Raw genomic sequence first — 14969 nt, 5'->3', positions numbered from 1 at the left:
CTGCACGTTTAATAACAGAACCGCAATTGCAGGGAATTTGAGGATAACAAGCCGTAAATGATAGATTTTTTTCATGTGTATACAGCATATTCCATTCAATCACACTCCCAAACTTTCCCAGCCATTGAAACAACTCCCTGGAACACAGGAGGGGACACCTAGATCTCTTGCCCCCCCATACTGAAAAAAAAGCACAAAGTCTCTCAGGATTCCGGATTCCCACATTAACAGAAATCCATCAAAAGTATGATGGTACTATACCATGAACTGTTGGACATTAGAAATGACAGATTTTTATTTTTATTATTATTTTTTATTACATCTCTGATCATTTCAGCCACTGTCTCACATACTGTCATAGTCTTTGACATGATTTCAAGTAATGCAGCATGGTTTTGGTTTCAGTTTTAGTTAATGATAATAACCCTGATTCAAAATGAAGACTATGAAATACTTTTAAGTACCATGTATTTTATTCAGCACTATGGTATATCTCAAAGTACCATGCTATTATCATCTGATAACATGATACCATCACAGTACTTTTTGTCCATATCACATTTTAAATCAATTAACACCCAATCTCAAATCAGCACACTTATCAATCTAAATCTAAAGAAGTAAAGCACGGCCAGACAACTTATTCTGAGTATCTAAGCTTGGCAATACAAAACACTTTATGAATTGCAAAGTGCAGCATTTCCATCTTTTCCTACCTGTTTTATATTTATCCACATGTCTAAAGTGCCAGAGGGACTTTACTTTGTTAGTGCGGTGACTGCTGGTAATGTTAGCCTGGGTTTTCTTCTTGCTGTTGGAGTTCCCCATTGCATTGATCTCAAGCCCAAAGGCTCTAGACTCCTCAAATCCACCGGACTGTCACATATGGACCCTTGCTTCACCGCTCTCTCTCTCTCTTCCTCCTCCCAATGCCTGTATACTCCTGTTCCCGTTCAGCACTCCAGCTGCTGCAGCAGGGACAGAGATGTCCCGCTCTCTGCTGTGTGTGTGTGTGTGTGTGTGTATGTGTAAGACCCTCCCTCATCGCCTCGCCTCTGTTGTTCAGACCGCACCGCTCTCAGAGATGATCAGTCACAGCTCACTCCAGCCACTTGAAATGTGAGGAAGGAGGGATACGTGCTTGCTTCAGCCACTCATACACACACAAACACACATTAAAGCACTCACACTTGTGTAATGGATGCAGTTTAACTATCAGGATTCACATATTTGAATATATACTGTATTGTTTCCCACTTTTTATGCTTTATAGATCTCCCTTTAGGGCAGTTCATACCTCTGTTTGCACGGATGCCTGCTTTTTTCCCCCTTTGCCTTTATCTACTGAATCCCAATGAAAATGTTTTCCTAAACCATAGTTGGGTGAATTTTATAAAAGCTGTTAAGATTTGTCCAAAGAAATACTGCAAAATTAAGCTTATTTATTAGGAACATGCCCTCAGTAGCCTTAGCCTAAAGACAAAATGCAAAATGCAAAATTTTTTTTTTTTAATTATTTTATTTTATTTTATTATTTTATTATTACTATGTTATATGAATTTCTTTTTTATTTCACTGATGTACTGACAGTTTGGAGAGAACGTGCTTAACTGTCAACATATCGTATTTCTCCTAAAATACACGTAAAATTCTCTATAAAAAATGAAATAAATTTTGTTTATATATTTAAAACATTTAGTTTTTATTGTGTGTGTAAAAACTTGACCGGGATAATAGTCATGACTTTTTACATCTTATATTCCACATATGTGGAAACATAGATGATATCTCTTGATATATTACTGCTGTAGGCATGTAATTCAAGTCTACACCAGACAAAAACAACTTCAACTGCTTATTCAACTGCTGCACAGTGCAAGCCTCAAACCTCATCCCATCTCAACCACGGATATAGCAAGAACCCTGCATATTTTACCCACTATTCTTTTTTCCACCAGCATCTCTTTCTTTATCCTATTTCTGGTGCAGTCCTCTTGTGTCTCACTCTTTTTGTGTTTCCAAGTTTCTCTCCCCCAGCTGTGACTCTACAATTTTTATTGTCATGAAAATAAAGAAAACTCCAAACTTTTGGTCTGTAATGTATATATATATATATATATATATATAAAGAATTTGAGTCAGGCTTATTATAGTTAAATACATAAATAAAACTTTAACTGAATATAATCAAATATATTTTTTATTTATTCAGTTAGTTGTGAAGGCACCATTTCTTTTCATTTAGCTTTACTTGATGTACTAAAATAACTAAATCTAAAAATGAAATGAAAATGTATAAAAAATATATTTGAAAAAATACTAATAATGATAAAAGCAAAAACACAACTAAGCTACTAAAACTTTAACCTTAAAATAAAAACAGAGAGTATTAAAAATAAAGAAAAATATTAATAACAATATAATCACAATACGATGCCAAAATAACACTGCTGGGAGATGATGAATTTACAGTATATAAATATGGATTTGGTGGCTTTAAGACAGTGTTTCAAAATTATATATATATTTTATGATGTAGCCCTCTATGTTTAAATGCTAAATATTTAATATTTGTGTGTGACACAGCTGTAACTGAAACTAAGCCTACAGGGCTTTAGAATGTTAATTTATACACTACGTAATGATCTGGAAGAAAAGGAATGCCCACTGGAGATTTTAGGAATGTTTTTGACCTTTTCCAGGTACAAGTTGGGCCTCCTCTTGCTGTAATCAAGAGTCCAGGCTTTATAAATACTGAAAGTATTCAAATCATTGTTAATCTAAAACAGACAGAAGACACAGGAGGCCCCGGCATAAGCAGACCCAAAGATAATGGATTCCTGGGAATTACGTTATCCTCTTGTAACTTGGCAGGGGAAACACTTTATGAGTCATGCAACAGTACAGTATTGTAACAAAACCTGTGACGACCATTTCAATCAGCCAGATTCATGGCTTATGCATTTCATGTCAAACTGATCCTCTCTTGAAACACTCCTCTTCTGAAACATTATCCATATTACATCATTTGTTATTCACAAACACAATGAAGCAAGTCGACTAGTGCAGGTTATCATTCTCCACTAAAAAGACCAGTTCTTAAACTACTATCATTACAGAAGGACAAAACATTCAACATCACTCTCATGTTTGACAAAGATCAGCCTTAGGTTTAATATCAGGTTTGACTAAGACAAGTACATCATATATCAACCTACAGACACTAGAAGTAGTCTGAATACCGCAAGAAGCTTTCAGAGGGCATCATCAAAGATTAATGGATAATAATGTCATATAAATTAATGCTGGCCTTATTAGGCTCTGCATTAGACTCACACCACCGTTCTTCTCATGAGATTCAGCTCATCTGAATTCTGTTGATTCTTCCTCTCCTGAACCTGTGCTCTGGGACACGCTACACTATTTTAGAGACTTGTGATGTGAAGTGAGGAATTTCACCTGACAGGAATATAATGCCCTGAAGGTGTAGTGATATTACTGGCTTCCTAGCTGCCACCTGCTTCATTCATCACTGCAGAAGTGAAAAAAAAGTGTGTCAGATGTTTTAATGTCACACTTCAGTTTTTTGTAAGAAACTTTCTCGCAGCTAAAAACTTGCTTTTCTCAATTTTTTTTGAAATGTTATTTTACATACTGAATTTCATTATTTATAGAACTTTGTCAAAACATCAAGTATGACAGAAATGACACTGTATTAAAATGCATACTATAACATGTATAATTTCATCTATAAAGATCTATAACATACTGGTAATAAAATATATAGCCTGAATGCACTGTAAGTTGCTTTGGATAGAAGCATCTGCTAAATGCATAAATGTAAATGTAAAATGTAAATATATAAAGATCAGTGTACTAAGCCAAAATAACACATGATGAATATATATATATAGGATTTATGTATTTGAATTGAATATAAAAGTTTTAAGATAAACATTTTAACTGATAAACTTAATATGATGCAAATGTCAGTTATGCATAAATGAAACCAGTGAGAAATGGGTAAGGTTTCTGCACTCGAAAAAATCATGTCATAGATTATCATTAACTATTTGCATCTATTTGATTTAATCATTTAAATCATCAGTTAATCTTAAATTTAAACCTAATCTTTGAGTTTAAAAGTAATGTTCTATTTTTTAATTATTTAGTATTTTTCAAAATAAATATCATGCTAAACCATGTTTTTTTTTTTTTTTTAAGTTCAATCATCATCATAATATTCAACATGCAGGCAGCCCTAAAAAAAAATTCAGTTTCCTTTTCTAATTTTCTGAACCACATAGCTTCCCCTTGTTGCCACCAACCATAGTTATAAAATTCCTCCACCATAGTAACAAACAAAATACTGATCCACCAGCCACTGTGTATATCACCACATAGCACCCATCTAATAACATTTTGTTATTGTTCAGGTAATATATTTTCTAGCAGAAGACTGGAATATTTTCAAATCCTGGACAACAGTTATTATTCATATGTATCTTAATGCTGAGATAGGCCAATTAGTATTGGTCCTTTTAGTTAGCATGGCTTCTTATACCTCACTGGTAAAATTAATCAACAGCCATCAAAATGCATTGAAATGCAAGTAAAGCGTTTTGCTTTCACTCTTCAATAATAACTTACCATCTCGGACAAGTAAATCACACAGACACATTGTAAAATGTGGAATTATGTTCTGTTTGTTTAATAATAAATATAATTTGATTGGATATGTCCTGAAGTGAAATTATGCATGAAAACACATTAATAGGAATTTATTTATTTATTTTTGTCACACCACATGAAAAATTAACTGCAAATTTGCTAAAAGTAATGAAAACTGTATGTATATAACTTTTAAAAACATGATCTTGAAACAGCACGTCAATAGCCTGGGAAAACCCAGACTACTTCCGGCGAATTTCAATTCTCTCTAACTCAGTTTCAACTGAAAAGGGTCTGGTTTTAACCAGGCTAGCACGTCAATACTGTGGAGGGAAATAAGCGTTTTGTTCCACATTGCCCTCTAGTGGCTGAAGATGAACACACCTCTCATGCATTATTAGACTACTGACCAGTAACTCAAACCTGGTGTTCTCACTATTCTTAAGAGCACAAAGCGGCTCCAAAAAATAAAACCATACTGAGAACATTTTCTTTAAGTTAACAGTTTTCTCTTCCACAAATCTGCAATTGTTCTGGATTTGCTGGGATATTGCTATCCTGGAATGAAGGGTTTAATCCAAACATCAAGTCAAATTCCATCCACCTGCATTCCTCCAGAGCCAACACTTGGCAGCAGGGCCAATTTACTCAGTGCCAGCCTACATGTAATTCACTTTCTCTTAGAAGGAACTGTTTGTCTTTTCAGATTGTTTTAACATTGTTTCCTCCATTTTTAATTGTTCAGGACAATTAGTATTTGCAAGTTATAAAGGAAGGAAAAGCAAATCTTAGAAGTAGCACAGCCTAAACCTTCATAGTATATCTGTGTGTTCATTGTTCTCTGTCTTCATTCCTAGCATGCCGCTCACAGAGTTCTGAAGAGGCTAGAGGAGGCAGAAGAGACTCAAGGTCAAGGCAAGATGATGAGTCATGATCCATTATAAGAAATGAAAAGAGACTCAGTATAATTTTATCTCAGCATCAACTAGATGGAAGGAGACAAAGCAAAACTCAAGGTGTGAGAAAGCTGTCAGTGGAAAGCTAAAGTTGTTGTGCTTCATAACAAAAGCTAAATGAATTCTTTCCTCATTCATGCCTATAGTGTGATGTTTGTCTCTGAGTGATGACGCACAGCTTTTTGACATGTCGATACTTCCTTAATGCTTCTGCAATCCAGCATGGTTAACTGTCATTTTAAATTTCGCAAGGGTATGAACAAATTCCATCATCTTTTTATGAAAGCTTTGGCTATCAGTCGGTTTAATCATAATCGGAATCATAATTTATCTTGTTTACTTTATGTTCTTGGTTTTGTGGTGCACAACTCTTCAGTGCACATTATTCAAAAAAAAAAATGTTGTCTTGGTAATATTTCACAAAATAAGTTTTTCTACCACTGAAATAACTTTCCTTTTTTTGTTATGGAACTGTACAGCGATGCAGAGTAAAGGACCGCTCACACCAATACGACTGTTTGACATAAAATTACTTTATGAAAATACCTTGATGTGTAAAAAACAGCAGACAGACTGAATGGAAATTCAAAATCACTCTCTGACAGTAGGTGGACAGTGGTTATCAAGGGTACATAAAATAGCCAAATGGCCAAACAACAACAGCAAAAAGGCAGTTTTTGTTTATGAAGTAATACCAAGTACAAAAAGACAGAAACAAGAGAGACATCTTCCTCTGCTATTCACTGTCCCTTAGTGGAATTTTTTATTTTATTTTTTGAGTGCCACCATGTCGTAGGGTGCATCTCAATCAGCTCCCAAGTTCAGATCAGGGAGGGGGTCATTTTAAGGGCTGTCTAATTTGTAATTTCCATCAAGTTCACTGAAACGTTTGGTCCCTGAAAAAAAAATCCTTTTTCTAGATACTTTTGTGTTAAAGTCACAATGTATCGTCATTGTATTGAATTCACAATTAAATTATCTCCTTTTGTCCATTCCATTGAGTTTACAAAGTCATACAAGTTTGGAAGGCATGAGGGCATTTTTTTTTAATGATATACATCAAGATGAATATGAAAAGCAACAAAATAATATCAAGTTCCAGTCACATTACAGAAGTATCTCTTTAATTCGTACTGCTGTGCAAACATACACAATGGTGTATTCCACCTTCAATGGTATTAATAGATGTAAATGAAGAGATAAGAAGGTCAAGAGGTCATGTGCTGGCTGCCATGACAAAAGGAAATGTCCCCACACTGTTATCTGGTTTCAAAGCAGCAGGGTGTGGGTGTGTCAGCACCCCTTGTTGACCTTGTGTGTGTTTGCCGGACAATTGGGTGTAACCGTCATGACCCAGACTGAGGTCGGAGAACTTGTTCGTGACCTTGGCAGCTTCTTTTAGACTCTCCTTATTCCTGTACATTCTCTCTGGAGCTCTAAACTGCAATTTTATCTATTACTGCTGTCTGAGTGTCCTTGTTTCACCACACTAACATCATGGCCACAGGAGACATTAAACAGTCCGTGTAAAAGGTTCTGTAGTAAGAAAAGTATTGAAGCTTTATCTTACTGCAAAGGGATAAGTGACTCTGATTTATCCCACTTTGACTTTAAACGAAGTGTGGGAGAAGTGTGCCGTAGTCTCCCTGACAGGTTTCTGGTAATAAAATAAAGACTTAATGCTTTCTTATGTAAATGAAGACCATAGTGAGAGGCTGTTCATAAGCTGTCAGAGAGTTGCCTGGTTGTGTTCATGCACAGGCTGGAAGAGAGGAGAGAGGGCATGTTTTTTGTTGGAGTAAACAGTGAAACAAACATGTCAACAGGTGTATTCATTACTGTGAGTTACATAATGAAAACCACAATGTGTGTGTGTGTGTGTGTGTGTGTGTGTGTGTGTGTGTGTGTGTGTGTGTGTGTTTGTGTAATGTAAAGTCATGTAAATGTGGGTATACACACCTTTCCCCACATTTTCTACGAGAAAAAAATTGAGAACTATAAAATGTGTTGAATGCGGCTAATAATACTAGACTCTTTTTTTTTTTGATAGCAATAATTGACTCCAAACTAACTGATTATTAATGTACACCTGAGTTAGTAATGCGGCCATGACAAGGACCATGGAAATTACACCTCAGAGTACAATAATATTTAATAATATATTCAGCATTGCAGTGCACTAAAACGATTTTGTGAGTCAAAACACAACTTACAAACCGTACAAAGATGTTGTTACTGGTTTGGAAACAATAAGGCAAAGTGATTTTCAACTGTAATGTAAATGTAATGTATGTCAGCCAGAATCGAGAGTTAATTTAGTGGTCATTAAATACAAATATTTGATTTCAAAATGCTAAAACTTACCAATCAAAATCAAGTACTGCAAAAAACTTTTTGATGAGCAAATATATTCATTAAATGATCATGCATCTGTTGAACTTGAATGACTGGTGTTCCAATTCTGTGGAAATCTGCAAAATTTACTGTGGAATTCGGTGGCTGTATATTTTGTAAAGGCCTGCTTATCTTCACAATCTTCTCAGCAACACAAAATATACTTCTTCTTTTTAAACCTGTCATCATATGCCTCTACTCTGAAAGACCGTTTTAACCCTAATGTCTATCACAGTTTTCCATTCTGACCTCTTGTGCTCTTTAATTGTTCTCTGGGCAGGGAAGCGTTCAGAACATTAAATTACTGTCTTTTGTCACTCTATTCTTTTGTGTTTCCAAATGCCATTAAACATTCAAGTGTTCTTTTTTTCAGATCTATTACAGGAAGCTCACGTTTCATCCAACCGTCCTCTGTTTGACCACAAGTCATCATTCTGTGTTGGCATTCGAGATCATCGTTAACAGATGTCTGGCCTCCACAATAAGAATGACCAGTTAAGCAAAATCTGCCGCTGTCTTCACTTTTTTCTTATTTCCACTATGCTTGTGATAAGAATCCCAAATTTTTTTTTTTTTTTTTTTTTTTACAACTACAGGAACTATTATGTATTGATTTTAATTAAAAGTAAAAAAAAAAAAGATTTGATACATTATGAAGGTCACATTAAGTGTTTAACCATACTTTTATTACCTATTTTTGCTACTTTTAAAATGTCATTAATCTATAGATTTTTTTTGTTTGTTTTGCATTTGTCAAAGACCCAGACTTTCAGCCTTTAAAATATTATAAAAATATATAAATATTATAAAAAATTATAAAAATAATACAGATTAAATGATATAATATTGTGCTTTAAAAGCTAATAGAACATAAAGTAAACGTACTTTATGTACGTAAAAGTCCTACTTAAACCGATAGTTCACCCAAAAATGAAAATTCTCAACAAAAAAAAAAAAGTAAACCTGTATGAATTTCTTCATTCCACTGAGCACAAAATTATATGTTGGAGAATGTTGGTAAGCTAACAGTAGTCATTGACTTTTTCTATACAATGGCTACCACCAACTGTTTGGTTACCAACATTCTTTAAAATAACCTCTTTTCTCAACACAATAAAGAAACTTTGTTAAATGATAACAAAATATCAATTTATGGATGGACTATCCTTTTAAATGGGTCAAAAAAGCACTCTTATGTTTAGCTAATTGTATTTAATATAAATGTAAATTATAATACATTTATTTTTTAAGAGAGTTTACATGTCCACAGGGCCAAACACCCACAGCTTTTACTTTGGATAAATTGAGACAAAGCTCTGTGTTTTCCCCACTTTCACTCGAGTGATAAAGGATCAATGTTTACTGTGTCTATGTTTTGCATTAGAGGGAATCCCATGCACGGTGATCTCACCCCTCAAAAAGCTTCCGGACCTGATAGAGCCCTCTGACTGGAGGGTGGGGGGTAGACAGAGGCTGAGTTCAGTCAGACTGGTGACGCGAGGAGTTAATGCTGCACTACTGAGCCGTGAAGCCCAGAAATGTCCTGAATTAGGACAGCCAACCTGATTTGTTTATGGAAGGGCCCACAAGAAGCAGCGTGTCCCAAATCCTAAAGACTTGGATTGAAGAAGAACCCGAGTTGTATATAGACGGGAATATCATAGAGTCTCATGGGCCTTGATCCTTCATGTAACCATCTAGCAATGCCCTATAGCATCTACACACAACACCCTAGAAACTGCTAAGCAGTGTGTGCTATCAACCAAGCACAGAGAAGCACAACTCACACCATCCTCTGTAAAAGATGTAACTTTTAATATTGCAATTAAACACTTTACAATAATACACTTAAATGCGAACTGAATGTAATGGTTTTGGACACTTAAATGTATTTTAATTGCAATTAAATTAAAATGTATTATAGATTAAATTAATATAAAATGAATCAGTCAAACTTTATAGAGTGTTTTTTGAGTTTTTCTGTTTGTTTGTTTGTTTTGCACTTGTCAGAGTGTTTTTTGAGTCACTTATGTAGGACTTAAGTACACATTTATATGTAATTTTACTCTGTTTTCTCTGAAATGTGAATAAAGTTTACTGTTGAAAGTACTAACTAGCATGGTAACTAAAACATACTTTAATATAAGTTCTATTGAAACTTGTATTTTGTGTATTTTTATATTTGTAATAAGACATGCAATGATGAAGGTGTAATTTAGTACATTTAACATGTATTAATTTAAAGGAGCATTGCGTAGGTTCTGAAATTTCTAACCGTTACTGACACCAGTGGCCGTTAGAGGAACTGCAGCCAGTCTCATGCTCGTTCTCAGTGCGCGCGCTCTTTTTTTTTTTTTACTTACGAGGAGTGTCCGTGGGTGTCTGAATTGTGCTGGAGGCTGGTCGCTTCTTTCCATCCGCAGAGTCCATTTGAAAACACTATTGCCGCTGCTTACTATAATGGCTGGTGTGCCGTACGGTTGTAAGCCCAAGTAGATGAGAACGCGCATGACGTCACATTTTGTGAATTTTCGCGCCAATTCGGGCCCGACTCCTCCACACACAATTGAGCCTACATGCTGATAGAGGCAACCGTGGTGGACATTCGAGGTGTCCTTCTTTTATTTACATCATGGTTGGCTCATACATGTACAAATGAAAACTTTATCTTAAAGGTTTTTTTTAAGTAAAAACCTCCACATAGCTCCTTTAAATGTAATAATAAATAATTATGTGTTTTAGTGACTTCTTTAAAGCATGACACAATATTAAAACAATGATTACATTTAAAAAAAATACTTTTAAGATACGAAGTACACTACAACTGCACATTCATTAAAATTAAATGTACTTTTTGGGGATTGGAGACTGAAAACAGATAAAAAACGAGAGAGAGATTTTGAGGCAAGGAAAAGGATGTAATTTTACAAAGCATTTTAGAAACAAATCTGTCATCTTTCAATAAAACACCATGCGTCTCATCTCTCAGCCCTTTCCACACGTTGACTTTGTCTCCCTCTCATAAAGACCAGACATGCTACAAACATGGAGTCTAAAGAGAGAATATGAGACTAGAAGACTCTGTATGTCATGTTATTCTCGGTGTATGTCCAGCTAAAGTCCCACGTGTCTGTTAACTCGCAGACTCTTGGCAACTCAAAGTTTACATGCTTTTTCAGAGTAACAGAGGGAGTGTGAGACTTGTGGGGGCAGGAAGAGAAAAATCCAGAATCTGAGTATTTTTTACATACTCTTCTGCTCTTATGGTTGGACCTCTATACATAAAAGTGGTTCAGCAGGTTTTAAAATGTCAGTGTCTTAAGAGGACCTCAGGGACTGGCTTTGCAATACTTTCCCAAGACCACTTAGTAGAAACGCTGGGGATATAAAGCGGAATGTAGTGTCCAATATTGTTCTTACAATCTTCCACATAGGGACTTATGAGCAGAAGCCATATGGCAGAGATCCTCAGTCCTCCTGCTGGAGGCCTTCATGCAGAGTCCAGTTACAGTACATCTCTCTCTAACTTTATTTCTAAGACAGTTGATAGGGAGTTATTGTGGTTGTGGGTGGGTTTTGTGTGTTGATTATAGGGTGTTTCTACCTCCTTTTGGATAGTGGCTATGGTGTTGCTATAGGTTGTTTCCTCAAAGATCTGGTTGCTAGAGTGTTTCTAAGTGGTTGCAAGGTTTTTCATTAAGAGTAGGTGGTTGTTAGAGTGGTGCTAGATTTTGAGTTGTTGCTAGGGTGTTCCTAAAGTTCTGGGTGTTGCTAGAAAAGTTGAACATGAAATTCCATGTTCCAGGTTTGGACAGACTGGCACCAGAGAACATGGCTAAATGGTATTTTGAAAACTTTTCATCCATGGTATCACTTTACAGTACAAAAAAAAAAAAACCTTATAGGAATATACTGCAAACCATATATATTGCATAATACATTTCCATACACGGGAAACTAGTGCTAATATTTTTACCATACTTTTCAGTATATACATATATGCATTTGACCATGTATGGCTATATATTGTTGCATAACAATTTTTTTTAGAGATGAAGACAAAAATAGCATTACATGGACATTTTATAAAGTTTAATCCTTTATTGTGCACATATATTGCACATACATGTTCCCATCTAAACGTGAATGTACACAGATGTATACAAACAGTCACAGATTGAGTTACAGCAGATTTCTAGTTCCCAACATGCTTTGCTTCTGACCTTTAAAGGGGAGTACATCTTAAAATTAGCCTAAGTGTTATTTCATGTGTTTTGAAAAAAAAAAAAATTAATATAGGGCAGACATATTTTGTCACATATACAATATATTGTCACATATTTTTCAATATATGAAGGTGCTAATTCCTTATGTATCATTCAGTATATTGTCATATATTAAAACAATATATTATTGTTAAATCATTTAATATATTGATCATTCATATAAAGATATATTTTCCCTGTTTAAAGGTCAAAATCATGCATCTTTGATTAGCATCAACTAATCCAAATCTTCAAAAACAAACCCGCTTATTTGCATTCCAACAGGTTATAAATACACTGCATTTATAAGTACTGAAGCAAGCAAGGAGTTTTCGCTTACCTTTTGAGTCACCACTGGCATGAATCTGTTTGGCTGTAGTGCTCTCTCCAGAACGTCCACATGGACCTCCTGACCTGCTATGCCCATTACTGAGACTCCTCTTGCGTTTGCTGCCCTTCAACCAGCTGAAAGCCCGGCCCAAGGATGAACCCTGTTTCTTCTTACTGGCCTGCTGCAGGGCTAAGATCTCAGTAATGTCTTTGGGCACCAGATCCCCTGCAGAGCTGCTCCTGGACATCCTGAGACCAATGACCACTGATCTCTGACTGCTCTTGTATTCCACTCGAAACACCTGCCTTAACATCAAGAGAGAGAAGAGAGAAACATTAACATTTACATTCCTTAAAGAAATACTGGGGAAGTTCTATGTGGCTCAATGACATATAGTCAAAGATAGAGTGTCAAAGATATTTAAAAAAAAAAAACATAGCTTAAAACTTATGTGCCATGTTCTTAGATATGTGCTCTTTATATTCATGTTGGTTTTATATACTGTAGTTTTGAAAAACTTTACAAACCAAAAAAAAAAGGTATTATGAACTACTAATTAATAAATATCAGTTGTGGGATGTTTGCACTACATGACATTTTACAACCTGAACTTTGTCATACAATTATTTCAAATCATTTGATATTTTAAAAGACTTATTGACCTTGAAAGACAGTCAAGAAGGTGATATAATATCCTGTTTTATGCTGTTTTTGAATGTTGTTTGCACCACATGATTTTGATGTGGTGACTGAATGTTCTTCCAAATATCAATAAGCAGCACAGCAGTTTTAAAATATTTTTTTTCTAACAAATAAAAAACCTTGTTTTTAAATCCTAACTATTACCTACCTATAAAATCTAACAAAGACAGATTTTTAATAATGTTCAGTTCATGTTTAATCTGTTCTCCTAACCCAAAATCTGTTCCAAAAATGTTTTTCCAGTATGTTGATCCAGGAAAATGCCCTATACTAGGCAGAATCCCAGTCACCATCTTTTAAGTAATTAGTTGAGTTATCAAAATCAAATTGCAGTACACTTGTTCTAGTCCAACCTGTAGCTGAAGGCACAAATTGAAACCGAACCCACAACATTTTCAACGTTTTCATTACCATTACGCTACACTTCTGTGTAATACAAGAAATGTCCAGAAGTCAGCAGTCACTTCAGCTACTGTGTCTATTTCAGTTCTCTCTTAGTACCCATAGAAACAGGGAAATCCGAGCAAAGTTACAATTACTCCCTCTCCAAAGATGCCTGACGTGTGTTTTGTATCAGGTACTTGCAAGTCCCGTTTCAGAGTTCACACTCAAATGTAGCGTCTATACCTGAAAATATTTTATTTTCGCCAAGCCTTCTAATCTTATGGTGAGAAAACTGAAGGTATAAGAGACAAAACAAAAGTAAAAGAGTGTATGGGGAGTAGGGGTGGAGGACATGCTACCTCATGCAAAAGCAGGCAGTGCAGTTCCTCTCCCTCTGAGAAAATATGCAAAAGTAATCTCCACTATATCCAACTCACTGCCAAGAACTGCACGTATTCTGTATTTCTCTCTCAATTTCTCAATCTCTTTCTCAATCTTTTGGACACCTCAGTACTGTAATTCGACAGCAACCTCTCTGGATGTAGCAACACACACTCACACACCCCACACACACCCTTACACAACTACAATGTGCAACTCAAAACAGTCGTCACACAAAAACCCAAACACATTTTATTTGGCTACACACACAAGCACATAAAAACACAAGAGGGTACCTTTCTTGCGTCCTTTTGTCTGTGTTTCACAGTGTGGCTCTTGTCTTTGCTGCAGTGCTGTGTTGTACTGTTTATTCAGCTCTTTTTGGGTGAGTGGAGCTCCATGCTGGTCAGTCCTCCCCCTCTTGTCCTGTCTCCAGTTCACCATTCAGAGCAGTGCAGAGAGGAACTGCAGTTCACACGTGTATTCCACCCAACTATTTCAAAGTAACAAGCTGGCTTGTCCCTCCCTCCCCGACTCTCTCCTCTCTCCTCCTCCCTCTCTCTCTCTCTCTCTCTCTAGCTCTCACCACATTGTACACATCGTTTCACTCCTCTCCACCTTTACTTATCGCCCTTAGACATCCACTCCTCCTGATTCTCTTCCCTGCCCACTCGTTGGTTTTTGTTAACTTACTATCTCATCCTAATCAGAGGTGGTGGAGAGACACCAGCCTGTTCCCTATAAAGGTTGCTGGCTTTGGTTTTCGAAGAACTGACATGATGCCAAAGGGCTGATCATTGTTTTCAACATGAAAAACAGACAAACGCTGCATATGCAACACATTTATTTTGAGCAACAGGTAATTTATGGGCTCTGACACCTGAG

General features: G+C 35.8%; 1 protein-coding gene across 3 annotated transcripts in view; it reads right to left on the bottom strand.

Annotated features, from left to right (window-relative positions):
- Positions 1-14593, bottom strand: part of LOC132104384 (uncharacterized protein KIAA1522 homolog) — a 35430-nt gene extending 20837 nt beyond the window's left edge. For 2 of the 3 annotated variants that reach the window (XM_059509817.1, XM_059509818.1), the window contains exons 1-2: positions 14381-14593; positions 12627-12922 (exon numbers count right to left, since the gene is read on the bottom strand). In XM_059509817.1, coding sequence (XP_059365800.1) covers positions 12627-12864 — 238 coding nt within the window. In that variant the 5' untranslated portion in view covers positions 12865-12922; positions 14381-14593. Of the gene's footprint in view, positions 1-716; positions 970-12626; positions 12923-14380 lie in introns of those variants that run through there. The other variant, XM_059509819.1, reaches the window with a different exon arrangement.
- Between the last annotated feature and the right edge of the window lie 376 nt (positions 14594-14969).

The sequence above is a fragment of the Carassius carassius genome, chromosome 25 (assembly GCF_963082965.1).
Source record: "Carassius carassius chromosome 25, fCarCar2.1, whole genome shotgun sequence".
Taxonomy (NCBI): Eukaryota; Metazoa; Chordata; class Actinopteri; order Cypriniformes; family Cyprinidae; genus Carassius; species Carassius carassius.
Note: the sequence above shows the minus strand (reverse complement) of the source record. Positions and strands in the feature narration are given on the sequence as shown.